The sequence below is a fragment of the Thalassophryne amazonica genome, chromosome 4 (assembly GCF_902500255.1).
Source record: "Thalassophryne amazonica chromosome 4, fThaAma1.1, whole genome shotgun sequence".
Lineage (NCBI taxonomy): Eukaryota > Metazoa > Chordata > Actinopteri > Batrachoidiformes > Batrachoididae > Thalassophryne > Thalassophryne amazonica.
Window position 1 is genome coordinate 28,086,819 of NC_047106.1, and position 18,791 is coordinate 28,105,609.

The following is an 18,791-nucleotide window of genomic DNA, read 5'->3' on the forward strand; positions in this document are numbered from 1 at the left end:
AACAAAGAAGGAATCATATCCTTAAACCTAGTTACAGCGCTTTCAGAAAGACTTTTACTGTAATGAAACTTATTCCCCACTACTGGGTAGTCCATTAAAGTAAATGTAAATGTTATTAAGAAATGATCAGACAAAAAGGGGTTTTCAGGGAATACTGTTAAGTCTTCAATTTCTATGCCATATGTCAGAACAAGATCTAAAGTGTGGCTAAGGTGGTGGGTGGGCTCATTTACATTTTGAGCAAAGCCAACTGAGTCTAATAATAGATTAAATGCAGTGCTGAGGCTGTCATTCTCAGCATCTATGTGGATGTTAAAATCACCCACTATAATTACCTTATCTGAGCTAAGCACTAAGTCAGACAAAAGGTCTGAAAAATCACAAAGAAACTCACAGTAACGACCAGGTGGACGATAGATAATAACAAATAAAACTGGTTTTTGAGACTTCCAATTTGGATGGACAAGACTAAGAGTCAAGCATTCAAATGAATTAAAGCTCTGTCTGCGTTTTTGATTAATTAATAAGCTGGAGTGGAAGACTGCTGCTACTCCTCCTCCTTGACCCGTGCTTCGAGCATTTTGACAGTTAGTGTGACTCCGGGGTGTTGACTCATTTAAACTAACATATCCTGCTGTAACCAGGTTTCTGTAAGGCAGAATAAATCATTTACTAACAGGGACTTAGAAGAGAGAGACCTAATGTTTAATAGACCACATTTAACTGTTTTAGTCTGTGGTGCAGTTGAAGGTGCTATATTATTTTTTCTTTTTGAATTTTTATGCTTAAATAGATTTTTGCTGGTTATTGGTGGTCTGGCAGCAGGTGTCCAAAAATGAGTCACGAAAAGGGAAAAAGTATATACGTAACTCACATTGGTCAATAAGCCGGTGTATAAGTCAGTTATTTTTTAAATGTGGTGCAACTGCTTCTTCCAACAAGAAGCAATATTAAGTTAATCAACACATGATTTATTTATAACGTAAACACCACATTAGTGAGGTGAAGCTCACAAGATAATAAACCTTATAAGAACTCAAGAGCAAGCTGCTTCGTTTCACCAGTGAACAGACAAAAACATCAAGGAGCTAAATGTGTGCATTTAGCAAAATAAATGTAAATAAGCTTTTTAATTGATATGTTTTAAAAATATTATAGTTATCCTTACCTTAGCCTAGCAGTCTTCTTTGTTGTCCAACAGCTGCCCAACAAAGTGAAAACAAGTCGAGTGCCAAGTAATGTGAAGGTTGCTCCCTATCTTTATTCAAAAGCATATGAAGGTTATTCCCTCTCGTTTTCAAAAGTGTGGTCTTTCAGTTTGAGGGCATGATTTATTCATTTCAATCATTCTCAAAGAACCAGCACATCCTCGTTATTCAAATCAACATCTTCTTGTTTTATGACAGTTGGCATCCAGCTTAATGGTGCATTACAACCATCTTCTACTCTAGAGTGATTATCAGACAGTACTTCACTTACATCAGGCTATAGGAGCAGCTTGTCATTCATGCTGATGGGGCCATCTTGTGACTGGAGATAACACAGTAAATATAAGTCACAGGACCAGCCAAACAAGTAAAAAAAAAAAAGTTGACTTATAGTCTGATTCTTTCAGGGGTCTAAATGTAAACTAAAATGGTCACCAATGCAAATAACCTTTTTAATTTTGCCATCTTTTTTTCCCCCCTGCTAGTTACCACTGGCTACTGGATGCCCCCAAGGGAAAGGGGGTGGGGGGAGCATACGCTTTTTTTGTGTACCCATCTCTTCTTGTGCTTGCCTGCCCTGTCGTGTTAGTGTGAGCTCCTGTGTGGTTTCCAAAGCATATTTGCAGTCTAGTCCCTTGGTGGTTGAAGCATCGGATGTACAGATGAACAGAAGCAGTGCTGTATAATGCAATGGTAGTGATCGTTAAGAGTCACTTTTTTTGTTTGTGTTTTATTTTTTGTTTTTTGATGAGCTGAAGCCTTGTGAAACATATGAGACAGCCTCCTTATAGTATTGACTAAAGCATTGATGACTTGAAGCACAAAATAGTGACATTTGATGTATGTCAAAAAATTCTAGCAGGCATAAATTCCAGCCTGGATTGAGCACACATGCACAAAACATGGAACTGTGTGGACAGTAAATCCACTCATTAAAATTCTGTGTTATGACAGAATACTGAATTGTTCACTTGCTTCTCGCCAGTGATGACATACCATGTAACCGACACCTGACGTCATTCATGTGGGTTCCCAGAAAAACAACAGTTGTACCACTCCATAAATTAGACCCAAACAGTCCTAATAATTGAGACCTCACAAGTCAAACATAAATGTTTTTAGTTTTTAACAACAGCACAAAGGACAGAACACAATATACTTTTCAGCATCCCAGAATGTTTTATGCAAATTGCAATCATCACAGGTTTTTATTTATATATTTATTTATTTATTTTTTAGACTGTGTTCATGTACATGTGCTTGCAAGAGAGCAAGAGGTGACTCACAGGACAAAAGTATTGCAAACACAGGTGGGGGGACAAAATGGGAAAGATCAGTTTTAGGAATATGGTGACACTGAATGAACATAAGATTGATGGAGAGATGGAAAAACAAAGTGAAAGAGACTTAAAAAGGACAAGTTACCTGTCGGGTCAAACTCATTGGAAGGAAGTGAGGATTTATCACTTTTGGATTTCTTGTCTGGGGGATGGTCTTTACTGAGAAGGCTGCTGGTTCTAGAGAGAGAGAAAGAAAGACACTTACAAAAACAGCAAACCTCAAATAATTAAAAACAACTGGAACAGTTTGGAATAAGCACCAAACAGCCACACTAGTTACATTTGTTTTGTTTTTTTAATGAACAATAACTTTTAATTTCTTTCTTCATTTTCTGCGTAGATCAGGTAGAATAATGCATTTTGGTACACTATAATAAACAATCAACGTTCACGTTAGTGCACATACAGACCCTGTACTGACTGTAAATTTTAAATATGAAATTCATAATTTAATGTGGATGCCCAATTCTGAACTATCCAGCAGGTGCCAGCATTCATATTTTCCTCAATAAATGTTTGGAATGTGAGTGTTTCAAAGGATTTTAAGTAATTTTTCGAGTTAACTATCACTAATTTGCAGTACTGACGAAAAGTGACACCAACTATTCTTTAATCTAGTATTACGTCACTGTCTGTTTCATTTTTCAGCTCGTATTTGCCTATGTAGTGGAACATTATGTTTCTGCCTACGGTTGCCAGCTAAACTCTGCTCATGAGCAGATGTTGAGGGGCAGAGCTTACACATGTAAGGATAAGGAATATCACTTAGGCAAAACTGAAATACTTTTGGGATTGATCTTGTGCATCATATTTTACCTAATCTGCTATTCACAACCCCTTCTCTCTGCTGCAGTCAGGGAGAATGTACAGGAGCATTTGCTGAAGGACCACAAAGCCTGTCAAAAAGCTTCTTCCCCACAGCAGACTGCTAAATCAATCAATCAATCAATTTTTTTTTTTTTATATAGCGCCAAATCACAACAAACAGTTGCCCCAAGGCGCTTTATATTGTAAGGCAAGGCCATACAATAATTATGTAAAACCCCAATGGTCAAAACGACCCCCTGTGAGCAAGCACTTGGCTACAGTGGGAAGGAAAAACTCCCTTTTAATAGGAAGAAACCTCCAGCAGAACCAGGCTCAGGGAGGGGCAGTCTTCTGCTGGGACTGGTTGGGGCTGAGGGAGAGAACCAGGAAAAAGACATGCTGTGGAGGGGAGCAGAGATCGATCACTAATGATTAAATGCAGAGTGGTGCATACAGAGCAAAAGAGAAAAGAAACAGTGCATCATGGGAACCCCCCAGCAGTCTACGTCTATAGCAGCATAACTAAGGGATGGTTCAGGGTCACCTGATCCAGCCCTAACTATAAGCTTTAGCAAAAAGGAAAGTTTTAAGCCTAATCTTAAAAGTAGAGAGGGTGTCTGTCTCCCTGATCTGAAAAATCAGAACATGTGAACTGTGACTTTTATTTCAGAATGTGAATTTGCTTTTAATGATCGTGTTTTATTTTTGATGCCATTTAGTCCTGTTTTTAATGATAGCATTTTCTTTCACGCTGCCTTTTAGTTGTATTTTTAAGACTCATATTTTCTCATGGCCCATATTTATTATGTGTATTAATCATTCAGATGTTGCACACAGTGTTTTATTTTGCCTGGGGTATGTAAAATGTCATTTAATTTTTACGTACAGTAATATGTGACAGTGAATTAAAAAAAATACAAATAAAAGAAATCCAACTGAAATCTAATCTATTCGGTTGACTCTCGTGCCTTTTTCTTTTTTACGTGGTGACTTAGAAGATGACAGTATTTTTTGCTTTTGAGTTCTTGACTAATAAAACTAGCTGGGATGGACTCACTCACTCACCCACCTGCTTGTCTACATTTTTGCTGTCAAAACCACTGATATTGTCATTGTTACGTGTCTTGTTTGTTAATCAAAACATTGTCTAGTTCATTGTTGTGTTTTAATATGTTTCAAAACCAAACGTGGAAAATGGATTTGTTAACATTTCAAAACAGTTGGTGATGCAATGAGATCCCCTTTAGCACAGCACAAGATATTCCTCGTTTTGCTACAGAGTCCAGAATAGTATTTCAAAACATGGGTGTTGCAAAGGTTCCAAAAATGTTCCCAACAGTGTTTTGAGTTTGCTATCAGTGATCTGAAGTAATGACAACATTTTATCATAATCTCCTGCCAAATGTTTTATCAACTGATTAATTCCAGTTTTTCCTTCCTGTTGTTTTCCATATTTTTTATTCAGTATTTGTTCATGTAGTGGGTATCAAATTTCTCTCCACAGTTGCTATCTGATGCTGATGATGTGAAGGGGAGTCACCGCTTCAAATTTTCGCCATTTCTAATTTTCTACTTGCCATCCAGAAGGTGGCAGACATGTCTACAGGATATTACACAAACAAAACAAAGTTGCTTCTTGTTTTTTTTTTTCTCTTTCCTTTTTTTAATTGATATGGTGCATCAAAGTTCACACCCAACAAACCAGTTCATCTCGTAACATGCTCTTTTTAATTTGGTGAGTTACAAGATAATAAGGTTTATTGTTTTTTAGCTGGCTGGGATGGACTAACAACAGTTAACTTCAGACTGGAGAATAATGTAACTAAAAGAGCTTCTGGTATATGAATCATGCCGAGTGTGTCTACTGTATAATGTGACAGCCAAAGAGGATGTGGAGTCGCCCTGCTGATAAAGGACGCTCCTCAGAGGAGGTGCCACAAGGCCAGACTCCAGCCTGAGCCTCAACAGGCTATGTAAGGCTGCGTCCATCTATACGGGCCCCGACTGTGAAAGGCTGTTTGGTTCACACAGTGAAAGGCAGTGATGGGCCACCCTTAGAAAAGGGATGCCTTTGTCCCTCACTCGCTGTGTGTACATGAGAGCGAGGCGGGGGTGTGTTTGGTCCAAACTCTTTAAGACGGTCTGTATTATAGCACACCAGGCCCAGTAAAACCAGCCTGAGCTCCCTCCTCTGCAGAGCTGCGTATGTCACACACTGGTGTTTGGTCGTGAGTCAGACGCTGCACAGTAAACTAACCATACGTGCACACGGCTCTTTCCAATGAAAGCAGAAAATAAAAATTCATACCTGTTTGCTTTCTTGGGAAACCTGTAAAATAAAACAGAAATAGTCATTACTGCGTAACAACAATAATATGATAATGAATAACTACAGTAAAAATATCATCAAGATGGGCAGTTCATCTTTATATGGAGGGTGAAAGCCTGGAACAGCCATTCCTGAGGGCATACAGCAGTAAACACAATAATCCTGATTAAACATCAGTCTTCTTCTGCTGCAGATTAAGGCCATTTTCCAGGTCAAATGTCCTCCGCCCCTCAGATTTCAGCTCTGTGTATGTGTGCTTCAGTTTAGTTCCTCGTAGACTTCACAGCATAATAATCATATCCTAATTGCATCTTTTGCCCCCCCCCACCAAATCTGCCTGACTTTAGACTGATTAGTATTACAGACTGACACAGAGGTGCAGTGATTTCAGGATGTGAGGAATTTCAAGAAATCAAACATTTGTACAATGAGTTGATGTTTCACAGACAACTCAGAATCAACAAGACCAAATGCAGGTGGTTGACTTTGCGTACCTGAATAGAAATACCTCGACTGGATAAATGGTGATGCCCAGTGTAAAACTTTTAACCGTATGCATTTCAACACAGATGTTAGAAAATGTTGCAAACCACACCAGGCTCAGTAAAACTGGCCTCAGCTCCATTGGCGTCTTTGAAGTACATTTATGGAATTATGTCTGTATTATTTATTTATTTATTTTTTGTCTACCATCAAACAAAAACAGGGAAATTCCTATTAATTTCTGTGACTTACATTTCATTATGCTATGAACTGAATGAGCTCAATCTTCCAATTCTACTAAAATTCTCCCTGGAGTTTGTGTATCGATACGATGAATCACACCCCCAGAGCAGATTGGATGATGGTTTTTATTGACAAAAATTATGACTTTTCAGATCAGCACAAAAAAGTGGAGGGCGGCAAATATCATTTTGCTATCAATTTTTAAAAAGAAACCTAAGAACAATGGAAAGAAGGAATATTTGCCCATGAGCGAGATCATGTTTAAAATATTTTATAATACAATCATAAGAACTAATAAAATAAGAAAGAAGGAAAGCAAACCAAATCCGATCTAGAGATGTTTAAAATCCTTTAGAATATGCCTTAAATGTTATGGATGTGCTTTGATAACATATTACTTTTCAAAAAGATGAGAATGTCTACACAGTATAGTAAATAGATAATAATAACACTAATAACTTTATTTATACAGCACTTTCAGCAAAAATACATGAGCGCTCCCAAGCAGACACACCACTTGGCAAGTCGGGGGAAAAAAAACAACAAAAAGAGACAACAGACTAGGGGTGCCGGAAAAAAAAAAAAAAAAAAATTGATTCACGTCCGAATCGCGATCCAAAATGTCCAAGAATCAATTTTTAAAAAGCATTTTTTTTAAACATTTTCTTGCTTACTCGTTGCGTGTACTGTTTGTCAGGCAACGGCCTCCATATTACAGCGTCCCCACGAAGGGAGGGTCCGGCGTGCTTCAAACATTTGTGAGCTGCAGCTTAGCATGGCGGACAAAGAGCTAATTCAGCCAGCACCGTCTTTGCTGAAGGCAAATGTTTGAGCGCATTTTGGATTTTATTATTTGCTGCGTAAGAAGGAGCTTGACATGACTTATGCAGTATGCAAAATCTGCAAAATGAAAGTCAAGTACTTCGGAAACACTTCAAATCCGCAAGCCCACATGCTACGCCATCACCCGGAGCTAAAAGAAGCACAGCAACGGTATCTGCCAACTACTGACCAGCGCTTCGCTAAACTGCCAGCCAACTCTGAACGAGCAAAGCAGATAAGTAAACTTACATCTTTAGAAAATTGATTCTGAATCGAATCATCGCCCCAAGAATCGTAATCAAATTGAATCGTGAGTTGTTGTAAGATTCACATCCCTATAACAGACACTCTGGGGTCATTCCATGTGAATTCAAAGAATATTTGAGGGGCCTCACGCACTTTGTCTCAGATTTTCTTCAAATTTTAATCAAATATTCCCAGACTATTCAGAACAAAAAATCTGAAGTTTGAGGCCTGTAGGCCAAATAGTTTCTGAGATTTTTGACCGTTGGGGTTTTACATAATTATTGTATGGCCTTGCCTTACAATATAAAGCGCCTTGGGGCAACTGTTTGTTGTGATTTGGCGCTATATAAAAAATTGATTGATTGATTGATATGGCCAATTTAGTGTGCATGGGGTCTGCCGTTTTTAGGTAAAAATTATGGCCATCATTTCTGGAGCCATGTTCAAGGTAGAATATCTCAGTAAATAATGGACTTTAGAGGCCTGAAATTTTCTGTGGCAGTTGTCATGGACACCCAGACTTGGACTATAGTCGAACAACAGACATTGACACTAAACTGTGAAGTTTATGTATGCTCACTCTATGGAAAATGTTACATTGACTATTGAGAGCATCCATGTTTGAGACACTGAAGCGTACATTACACTCAAAGAAGCCTTTCCATTTCTTGGCTCCTTAATGTCAGCTATACTGGCTATGAAATATGTGAATTTGGCATATCTGTTATCGTGGAAGAAACCTCTGAAATCTGAAAAAAAGCATTTTGTGGTCGAATTTTATTAGAACAAAAGCTCATGTGGGCAGTAAATAAAACTCTTCAAACTGATTCCATTTTGAAGGTATTGATATCTACTTTATGTGTTATAAATATGGTCTTCTTTATGAAACTCCTTCCTGGTTAATTTAAGCATCCAATTATGGCTAATTTGTGCACTCGCAAATGTATTTCTAGTGCTGAAATGACAATTTCATTTTAATTGTGTGCACACACTGCATTCATATGATTCATGGCATACCCCAGAATGCTTGCACATAGATCTGCAGGGGGATTCCCCAAGGTTTCCACGGTTACTAGGCTTATATCCACCTGCATGATGAGCAATGCAGTGACCATATCTCAAAAACTACTTGGCCTACATGCCTCAAAATTCAGATTTGTTGTTCTGAATAGTCTGGGAATATTTAATTAAAATTTGAAGAAAATCTGAGACAAAGTGCGTGAGGCCCTCGTTGAATTGAAATGGAATGACCCTCTGTTCTGTACTCCTGATATTTCAGAGAGATTGTTTCCATGTTTGGACCCCAACGTGCATAGCCGGCAGTGAAGCACAAAGCAGCATAGGCTGTCTGGTTTTAACAGGCTCTATTCTCATTCTGCATTTATGCAGGATTACTTTAAACACAAGTCACCATGACAATCTGGAAGTGTCACTATTATGCATACTTTGCAATTAATCAGTGGTTCAGATGGGTGCCAAACTGCGAGGGGGTCCATACAGATCACACATCAATTATGGTCTGCTACATCATGAACAGACAGAGCTGCTGACATATACTTACATGTCTCTGGAACTTTCAAACTCAGTTTTCCTGTTATAAATTCTGTTTACATAAAGAAAAGAAAAAATAGCTTGACAAAAGTTTTAGGTGGTCAGCAGGACCAACCTTGGTTTTGGATTAATGGCTTCACATTGGTCAAGAGGTTTCCTTAAAAGTGGACTCAGATTATGTGATACTCTTGCTCTGAGGAGATGGCTATTGATTTTCTGAGAGGAGCAACCAGTTATCGGTTAGCACCAGTAATAGTGCAAATCATTATCAAAACTCAGAAGATTTACATGGTCAAGACTCGAAAGTAGTTGGGCAAAAGTTATTGATAATAAACTGAGTTTTAATGCTCCTACTGAGTGAAACTGTAAAAAGGCCACCATATTTATTTTTATTTATTTACTGATACAAAGACTATGTTTTTAGTACCGATAGAAAGGTGTGTATACACCTCTGTTCGCAACTGTACGTCATCTCATTCGTCACTGGACTCTGTGAGAGATGCAGAAAGAAATTAACATGTTCTCCAAAGCTGTTTAAAGGTCAACACTTATGAAATCTGTGCTAATCAGCTGTGTGAAGCCTCAGTTCTCAAGTACTAACAACAGAAGCTGCACAATCAACATGGTTCATTTTCACATTCAGAGAGGCACGTTTAAGCATTATTCCATTATACCATTATGAACATTATGCTCTGAGAGCACAATATCTTGCACGAACAAATGGAGCTTTGGTACAAGTGCTGGCTACATTGTGATAACATTTCAAGGTATGCAATAGTTAATTTCAGAATGTAGACACCAACTCATGAAATTGGCAGGGTTTAGGTTTGTGAAGCAAGGGCCATAACTCTGCCAAAATGTATCACTCTTGTACAATATTACAATATGTGTATTACCAACCTATAAATGAACTGCAACCCCAATTCCAATGAAGTTGGGACGTTGTGTGAAATGTAAATATAAACAGAATACAATTTGCAAATCCTCTTCAACATATATTCAATTGAATACACCACAAAGACAAGATATTTAATGTTCAAACTGATATACTTTTTTTGTTTTTGTACAGATATTTGCTCATTTTGAAATGGATAACTGCAAAATGTTTCAAAAAAGCTGGGACAAGGGCAACAAAAGACTGAGAAAGTTGATGAATGCTCAAAGAAGACCTGTTTGGAACATTCCACAGGTGAACAGGTTAATTGGAAACAGGTGAGTGTCATGATTGGGTATAAAAGGAGCATCCCCAAAAGGCTCAGCTGTTAACAAGCAAAGATGGGGTGAGGAGCACCACTTTGTGAACAACTGCATGAAAAAAATAGTCCAACAGTTTAAAAACAATGTTCCTCAAAGTTCAATTGCAAGGAATTTAGGGATTCCATCATCTACAGTCCATAATATAATCAGAAGATTCAGAGAATCCAAAACCAACATTGAATGCCCGTGATCTTTGATCCCTCAAGTGGCACTGCATTAAAAACCAACATCATTGTGTAAAGGATCTTACCGTGTGGGCTCAGGAACACTTCAGAAAACCATTGTCAGTTAACACAGTTCATCGCTACATCTACAAGTGCAAGTTAAAACTCTACCATGCAAAGCAAAAGCCACACATCAACATCATCCAGAAATGCTGCCAACTTCTCTGGGCCGGAGCTCATTTGAAATGGACAGATGCAAAGTGGAAAAGTGTGGTCTGATGAGTCCATATTTCAAATTGTTTTTGGAAATCATGAACTGTGTGTCATCTGGACAAAGAGGAAAAAGGACCATTCGCATTGCTACCAGTGCAAAGTTCAAAAGCCAGCATCTGTGATGGTATGGGGGTGTGTTAGTGCCCATGGCATGGGCACCTTACACATCTGTGATGGCAACATCAATGCTGAAAGGTACATCCAGGTTTTGGATGGACGTCTTTTTCAGGGACGTCCCTGCTTATTTCAGCAAGACAATGTCAAGCCACATTCTGCACGTGTTACAACAGCGTGGCTTCGTAGTAAAAGAGTGCGGGTACTAGACTGGCCTGCCTGCAGTCCAGACCTCTCGCCCATTGAAAATGTGGGCCGCATTATGAAGCGCAAAATATGACAACAGAGACCCCGGACTGTTGAACAACTGAAATTGTACATCAAGCAAGAATGGGAAAGAATTCCACCTACAAAGCTTCAATAATTAGTGTCCTCAGTTCCTAAACACTTTTGAGTGTTGTTAGAAGGAAAGGTGATGTAACACAGTGGTAGACATACCACTGTCCCAGCTTTTGTGAAACATGTTGCAGGCATCCATTTCAAAATGAGCAAATATTTGCACAAAAACAATAAAGTTTATCAGTTTGAAGGTTAAATATCTTGTCTTTGTGGTGTATTCAACTGAATATAGGTTGAAGGTAAGCGCCTTGGGGGAACTGTTTGTTGTGATTTGGCGCTATATAAATAAAATTGATTTGATTTGATTTGCAAATCATTGTATTGTTTTCATTTACATTTTACATAATGTCCCAACTTTATTGGAACTGGAATTGCATATAGCACTTTTCCATCTGCATCAGACGCTCAAAGCTTTTCACAAACAATGCCTCACATTCACCCTGATGTGAGGGTGCTGCCATACAAGGTACTCACTACACACCGGAAGCAACTAGGGGATTAAGGACCTTGCCCAAGGGCCCTTAGTGATTTTCCAGTCAGGCTGGGATTTGAACCAAGGATTCTCTGGTCTCAAACCCAATGCTTAACCACTACTAGATCATCACCTCCCCTAAACAAGGACTTGTACCAAGTTCCCCAAAATTCCTACTAAAAATGTGAGAGGAGCTGATTTCAGAATGCAGGCACCCAATCATGAAACTGATAGCCTAAATTTGTTCATCAAAGGCCATAACACTGGTAATATGGGCCCAACTCGAACAATATGATAATATGCGTATTACAGTAAAACTTGCATATAATGGATTCAGTGGACCAGCGAATTTTTTCCGTGATAATCTAAATCTGTTATATGTATAAAACGGACAAAATCCGTGATATGTATGTAACGGATTAGTTACAGCCAGGAGGCACCGAATGATCTACGGGGAATCTCCAGCTCCAATTAGGCTTATGTATTTCTTTTATGAAAAGCCTGACCTTGAATCGGGACCTGGCTCATTTAATGGCTGGGTCAATACTACGTCAGAAAAATAAATAAACGCCTGCCTTAAATAATGTGCACTATGTGCATTAAAAGATTACATTTGGTCGAGTCCACTGCGGAGTCGTACCTTAAAATCTAAAGCCTGATTTATGCTTCTGCAAGTCTGTGGCCATGCAATGACACAGACGTGTATGTGACCCTTTTAAAGTTCTCTGTCGCGTCTTAATGGAATTTGTCGTAGGAACAGTGGCTTTTTCTAGATTAATTTGTCCCTCAATGAGCTCCACTTCTTTATACAATCATCAACCTCCAAACCAACGGTAAGGTACGTGCAATTTCTCTCCAAGAATTGCGAGTCGTTTGAGCATCTTTTTCTGACTGGTTGGTCATATTTGCGGACTTTTCTGCCAAAGGTATTTGATCCATGATCAAAACGTAATCGTTGGGTGCACCGTAAAAACTTTTAAAATATGATGGGAGAGGAAGGAGTGAAACCAGAGTGAGAAATCACAGCCCTTTGTGGTGTCCTGTCCGGCCTTGAATTACACCATGCCTTGTTTAGGTCCTGTGTCTGAGCACGGTTTGAAGAAAAATAAACGGTCAGTCTTTTAATCACGGAAATACTGTACCCACTTTCCTTGACTCAGCGAGTTGTCAGTGCTGAATTTCATTTTTGTACCTTTGTTACTGGGAACATTGAGACTGCTCTGTCCATTATATGCAAGGGGTTTTTAATGGAATACATTGCGATGGGGCAGGAAGTTTTGTCAGATGTGAGCGAAAATCCGTTATACAAATCTGTATATTAGCTATATGGAAAAGCAAACAAAAGCACTGGGACTTTTGCTTTTGTTCGGTGAGTGCAAATGTCCTGTTTATACAGTGACAGTTTCAGCAGGTTTTACTGTACCAACCTGTAACAAGGACTTGCACCAAGTTTCACGAAATTTCTCCTGAAAGTGTGAGAGGAGTTGATGTCTGAATGTTTATACCCTTTTTGGGACAGATGGATGGAAATCACCATGACATAATCCCCCTTTGAGCCTTCGGCCAGCGGTTGATAAAAAACACTCAACTTGGGTTAAAATATCATAATTAAGAAGGGTAAAGCTAATTATTCTAATACAGGTACTGGTTTATGGTTTTAAGTCAAATAAATGGTATTTTACAATTTGCAAGAAATCTTAAACTATACGAGGTCTGTCCGTAAAGTATCGTACCTTTTTATTTTTTTCAAAAACTATATGGATTTCATTCATATGTTTTTACGTCAGACATGCTTGAACCCTCGTGCGCATGCGTGAGTTTTTCCACGCCTGTCGGTGACGTCATTCGCCTGTGAGCACGCCTTGTGGAAGGAGTGGTCCCGCCCCCTCGTCGGATTTTCATTGTCTGGAAATGGCGGAATGAAAAGGACTTTTTTTTCCATCAGAATTTTTTCAGAAGCTGTTAGAGACTGGCACCTGGAAACCATTCGAAAAATTTATCTGGCTTTCAGTGAAAATTTTACGGGCTTCACAGAGAATAAGGACTTAACTACAGGTTTAAGGACCCCCTTTAAAGGACGGTCGGTGCGCCGCGCTGCGAGCTGCGGCGATGCGGCACAAACCACTGGATCATTTCTAAGCTGATGGCTCTGTGGATACGAGACCGTTGTGTGCTCTTTCTCTGGTTATCACAAGACCTGGGCATCAGCCATTTTCCGGCAGATTTCACTTTTAACAAGAGATTTTGTCATGGAAAGCCGCGCGGAGGCGTCGTGCGTCACGACCGATTCGCTGATGAAGCGAGACAAAGGAACACCTCCGTTTCGGAGTGTTAGAGGACAAGTTGGGACATGTCTATCTCGGCTTTCAGTGCTTACCAGTCGAGTGAGTATAAAAAGAACTTGTGGAGAGCTGGACATGTCCAAACTTGTCCTCTAACACTTCCGAAACGGAGGTGTTCCTTGTCTCGCTTCATCAGCGAATCGGTCGGACGAGCGAAAGCCTCCGTGCGGCTTTCCATGACAAAATCTCTTGTTAAAAGTGAAATCTGCCGGGAAAATGGCTGATGCCCAGGTCTTGTGATAACCAGAGAAAGAGCACACGACGGTCTCGTATCCACAGAGCCATCAGCTTAGAAATGATCCAGTGGTTTGTGCCGCATCACCGCAGCTCGCAGCGCCGGCGCACCGACCGTCCTTTAAAGGGGTCCTTAAACCTGTAGTTAAGTCCTTATTCTCTGTGAAGCCCGTAAAAATTTTCACTTGAAAGCCAGATACATTTTTCGAATGGTTTTCCAGGTGCCAGTCTCTAACAGCTTCTGAAAAAATTCTGATGGAAAAAAAGTCCTTTTCATTCCGCCATTCCAGACAATGAAAATCCGACGAGGGGGCGGGACCACTCCTTCCACAAGGCTGCTCACAGGCTGAATGACGTCACCGACAGGCGTGGAAAAACTCATGCATGCTCACGAGGGTTCAAGCATGTCTGACGTTAAAAAATATGAATGAAATCCATATAGTTTTTGAAAAAAATAAAAGGTACGTACTTTACGGACAGACCTCGTAATCTTGTCAATTTGTGTTGCTTGTTGCTCAAATTAGTCACAAAACTCTCAATGGAACAGTGAGTAACTCCGAATGTAACATCAGCAGTAATATTAAGCAGACATATCAGACCACCAGTTGTTCTGTAATGAGGTTCACAACTAACTAGCCCAATTAATTGCTTTCTCCTTGCGACAGTGTGTTCTATTCACAGGGACGCTGAGGTGGCTGAATGGCCCGTTTATGAAAATGCCTGTAATAAGTTCCAGAGCCTTCCAGCAGAAAAAAAATATATATACTAGCTTTAAGTAGCCTACTCCCTTGAAATGTCTGAAATGCGGAGATGGAAAAGTCAGCACATAAGCACACACTGAACTGGGACGTGGTTACACATACAGCCTAAGGATGGCAAAACTGAGCAGACAAAGTTGTCTTGGTGATCACACAGGAATAAATGACAACACTGCAAACGAGTTCTGAGGAACCGCAGGATGCATCACACTGTCTGCAATGGTCTTTCGTCAAGAAATTATACTGCTGGTAGACACGATGATGTGTCACACCCAAATAATAAATAATTACAGAGCAGGGGGGCACGTCTGGAAACAACACGCCTGACACTGAAGTGCTCCTTACTAACTTACCACCACATCATTATGTTAATTTAGTGGAGCGATTAAAAAGAAAAAGATGACCAGCTATAAGAGATAATAAGAGATAATACGCCGCCAAAAGGCTACAGGGGAGAGGAAATTATTTTGGATACTAATACATATGTGCTTAAAGTGATGATGTAACATGAAAAAATTTCACACTATGAATTTTAAACAAAATAAAACCAATCAAGGCTGTAATATTTTATATTTGAATGTACAATAAGCTATTACAATTATATTTTAATCATTATGACTATTATTAACGACATTACATGCAGCCGATCTGCTCTGTGTAAGCTGATCCCGTCAGATCTCAGAAGCTAGCAGTGCGGGGACCTGGTTAGTTCTTGAATGGGAGACCTCTTTGGACACCCAGCAGCTGTGTGTGTTTCTCCAGGTAACACTGGAGTTGCGTCAGGAAGGGCCATCCGGAGTAAAACCTGTGCCAAATGTCATTGCGGATCTGGTGATCCGCTGTGGCAACCCCAAACACAAAACGGGAGCAGCCGAATGGACAACCATAACGACATACATCATTAATATGCTTTATGACCAGGACATTAAATAACCATGATCCTTATCACAACAAGTGAGTTATTGTTTATTGATAATGCTGCGTTTACACATGACATGTCCACGAATGCCACATTGTATATATTCTTGGCATTATTGAAAATGAAAATTAGCCTCCACTCATCAGTGATGGTTGATTATTATATGTAAAACCAACACACAAGTTACTGTAACGTGTGTGGTTTTTACAAATGTCATTTTTTTTTCATTTGTAAAAAAAAAAAAAGACATTTGAAACACTGAAAATTCTGTTTGGTGAGTGTGATTCTTCAGCACAATGATCGTGTGATATTTGGGAGGGCGTCTTCTTTTTTTACAAATGAAAACCATGACATATTTTACAAATACACATTTATTTGTAAAAACCTACACAAGTTACAGTAACTGTGTGTTGGATTTTACATATAATAAATCAACCAATCAGTGATGAGTGGAGCGTCATTTTTCCATATGCCTTTTGGCATCTGTGTGTTTTAATGTTCAAACTTTCATTTTGAACATTACAGTAGAAGTCTTTCGGAAAGTGCTGGAACTAGGTTTAAGGATATGATTCCTTCTTTGTTCTGTTCTCCAATGCCATATACCAACACAGTGCAGAGTAGCTACCTAAACTCTGTGAGTGAGAGATTATCTCGTCAATAGTTTTACATCCTCATTGAGCACAACTTTGGATGCTGTAGCTCCTCTGAAAAAGAGAGCCTTAAATCAGAAGTGCCTGACTCCGTGGTATAACTCACAAACTCGCAGCTTAAAGCAGATAACCCGTAAGTTGGAGAGGAAATGGCATCTCACTAATTTAGAAGATCTTCACTTAGCCTGGAAAAAGAGTCTGTTGCTCTAAAAAAGCCCTCCATAAAGCTAGGACATCTTACTACTCATCACTAATTGAAGAAAATAAGAACAACCCCAGGCTTCTTTTCAGCACTGTAGCCAGGCTGACAAAGAGTCATAGCTCTATTGCCGAGTATTCCTTTAATTTTAACTAGAAATGACTTCATGATTTCTTTGCTAATAAAATTTTAACTATTAGAGAAAAAATTACTCATAACCATCCCAAAAACATATCGTTATCTTTAGCTGCTTTCAGTAATGGTGGTATTTGGTTAGACTCTTTCTCTCCGATTGTTCTGTCTGAGATATTTTCATTAGTTACTTCCTCCAAACCATCAACATGTCTATTAGACCCCATTCCTACCAGGCTGCTCAAGGAAGTCCTACCATTAATTAGTGCTTCAATCTTAAATATGATCAATATATCTTTATTAGTTGGCTATGTACCACAGGTTTTAAGGTGGCAGTAATTAAACCATTACTTAAAAAGCCATCACTCGACCCAGCTATCTTAGCTAATTATAGGCCAATCTCCAACCTTCCTTTTCTCTCAAAAATTCTTGAAACGGTAGTTGTAAAACAGCTAACTGATCATCTGCAGAGGAATGGTCTATTTGAAGAGTTTCAGTCAGGTTTCAGAATTCATCATAGTACAGAAACAGCATTAGTGAAGGTTACAAATGATCTTCTTATGGCCTCAGACAGTGGACTCATCTCTGTGCTTGTCCTGTTAGACCTCAGTGCTGCTTTTGATAATGTTGACCACAAAATTTTATTACAGAGATTAGAGCATGCCATAGGTATTAAAGGCACTGCGCTGCGGTGGTTTGAATCATATTTATCTAATAGATTACAATTTGTTCATGTAAATGGAGAGTCTTCTTCACAGACTAAGGTTAATTATGGAGTTCCACAAGGTTCTATGCTAGGACCAATTTTATTCACTTTATACATGCTTCCCTTAGGCAGTATTATTAGAAAGCATTGCTTAAATTTTCATTGTTACTCAGATGATACCCAGCTTTATCTATCCATGAAGCCAGAGGACCACACCAATTAGTTAAACTGCAGGAATGTCTTACAGACATAAAGACATGGATGACCTCTAATTTCCTGCTTTTAAATTCAGATAAAACTGAAGTTATTGTACTTGGCCCCACAAATCTTAGAAACATGGTGTCTAACCAGATCCTTACTCTGGATGGCATTACCCTGACCTCTAGTAATACTGTGAGAAATCTTGGAGTCATTTTTGATCAGGATATGTCCTTCAATGCACATATTAGGCAAATATGTAGGACTGCTTTTTTGCATTTGCGCAATATCTCTAAAATTAGAAAGGTCTTGTTTCATTATTAATTTCATTATTAATTCATTATTATCAGGTTGTCCTAAAAGTTCCCTGAAAAGCCTTCATTTAATTCAAAATGCTGCAGCTAGAGTACTGACAGGGACTAGAAGGAGAGAGGATTTCACCCATATTGGCCTCTCTTCATTGGCTTCCTGTTAATTTTAGAATAGAATTTAAAATTCTTCTTCTTACTTATAAGGTTTTGAATAATCAGGTCCCATCTTATCTTAGGGACCTCATAGTACCATCTCACCCTAATAGAGCGCTTCGCTCTCAGACTGCAGGCTTACTTGTAGTTCCTAGGGTTTTTAAGAGTAGAATGGGAGGCAGAGCCTTCAGCTTTCAGGCTCCTCTCCTGTGGAATCAGCTCCCAATTCGGATCAGGGAGACAGACACCCTCTCTACTTTAAGATTAGGCTTAAAACTTTCCTTTTTGCTAAAGCTTATAGTTAGGGCTGGATCAGGTGACCCTGAACCATCCCTTAGTTATGCTGCTATAGACTTAGACTGCTGGGGGGTTCCCATGATGCACTGAGTGTTTCTTTCTCTTTTGCTCTGTATGCACCACTCTGCATTTAATCATTAGTGATTGATCTCTGCTCTCTTCCACAGCATGTCTTTTCCTGATTCTCTCCACTCAGCCCCAACCAGTCCCAGAAGAAGACTGCCCCTCCCTGAGCCTGGTTCTG

General features: G+C 39.2%; 1 protein-coding gene across 3 annotated transcripts in view; it reads right to left on the bottom strand.

Moving 5' to 3' along the window:
- arhgef12a (Rho guanine nucleotide exchange factor (GEF) 12a) overlaps nt 1-18,791 on the bottom strand; it is a 194,334-nt gene that overhangs the window by 74,488 nt on the left and 101,055 nt on the right. For all 3 annotated transcript variants that reach the window (XM_034169299.1, XM_034169300.1, XM_034169298.1), the window contains exons 2-3: nt 5,664-5,684; nt 2,634-2,725 (exon numbers count right to left, since the gene is read on the bottom strand). In XM_034169299.1, the coding sequence (XP_034025190.1) occupies nt 2,634-2,725; nt 5,664-5,684 (113 nt within the window). The remainder of the gene's footprint in view (nt 1-2,633; nt 2,726-5,663; nt 5,685-18,791) is intronic.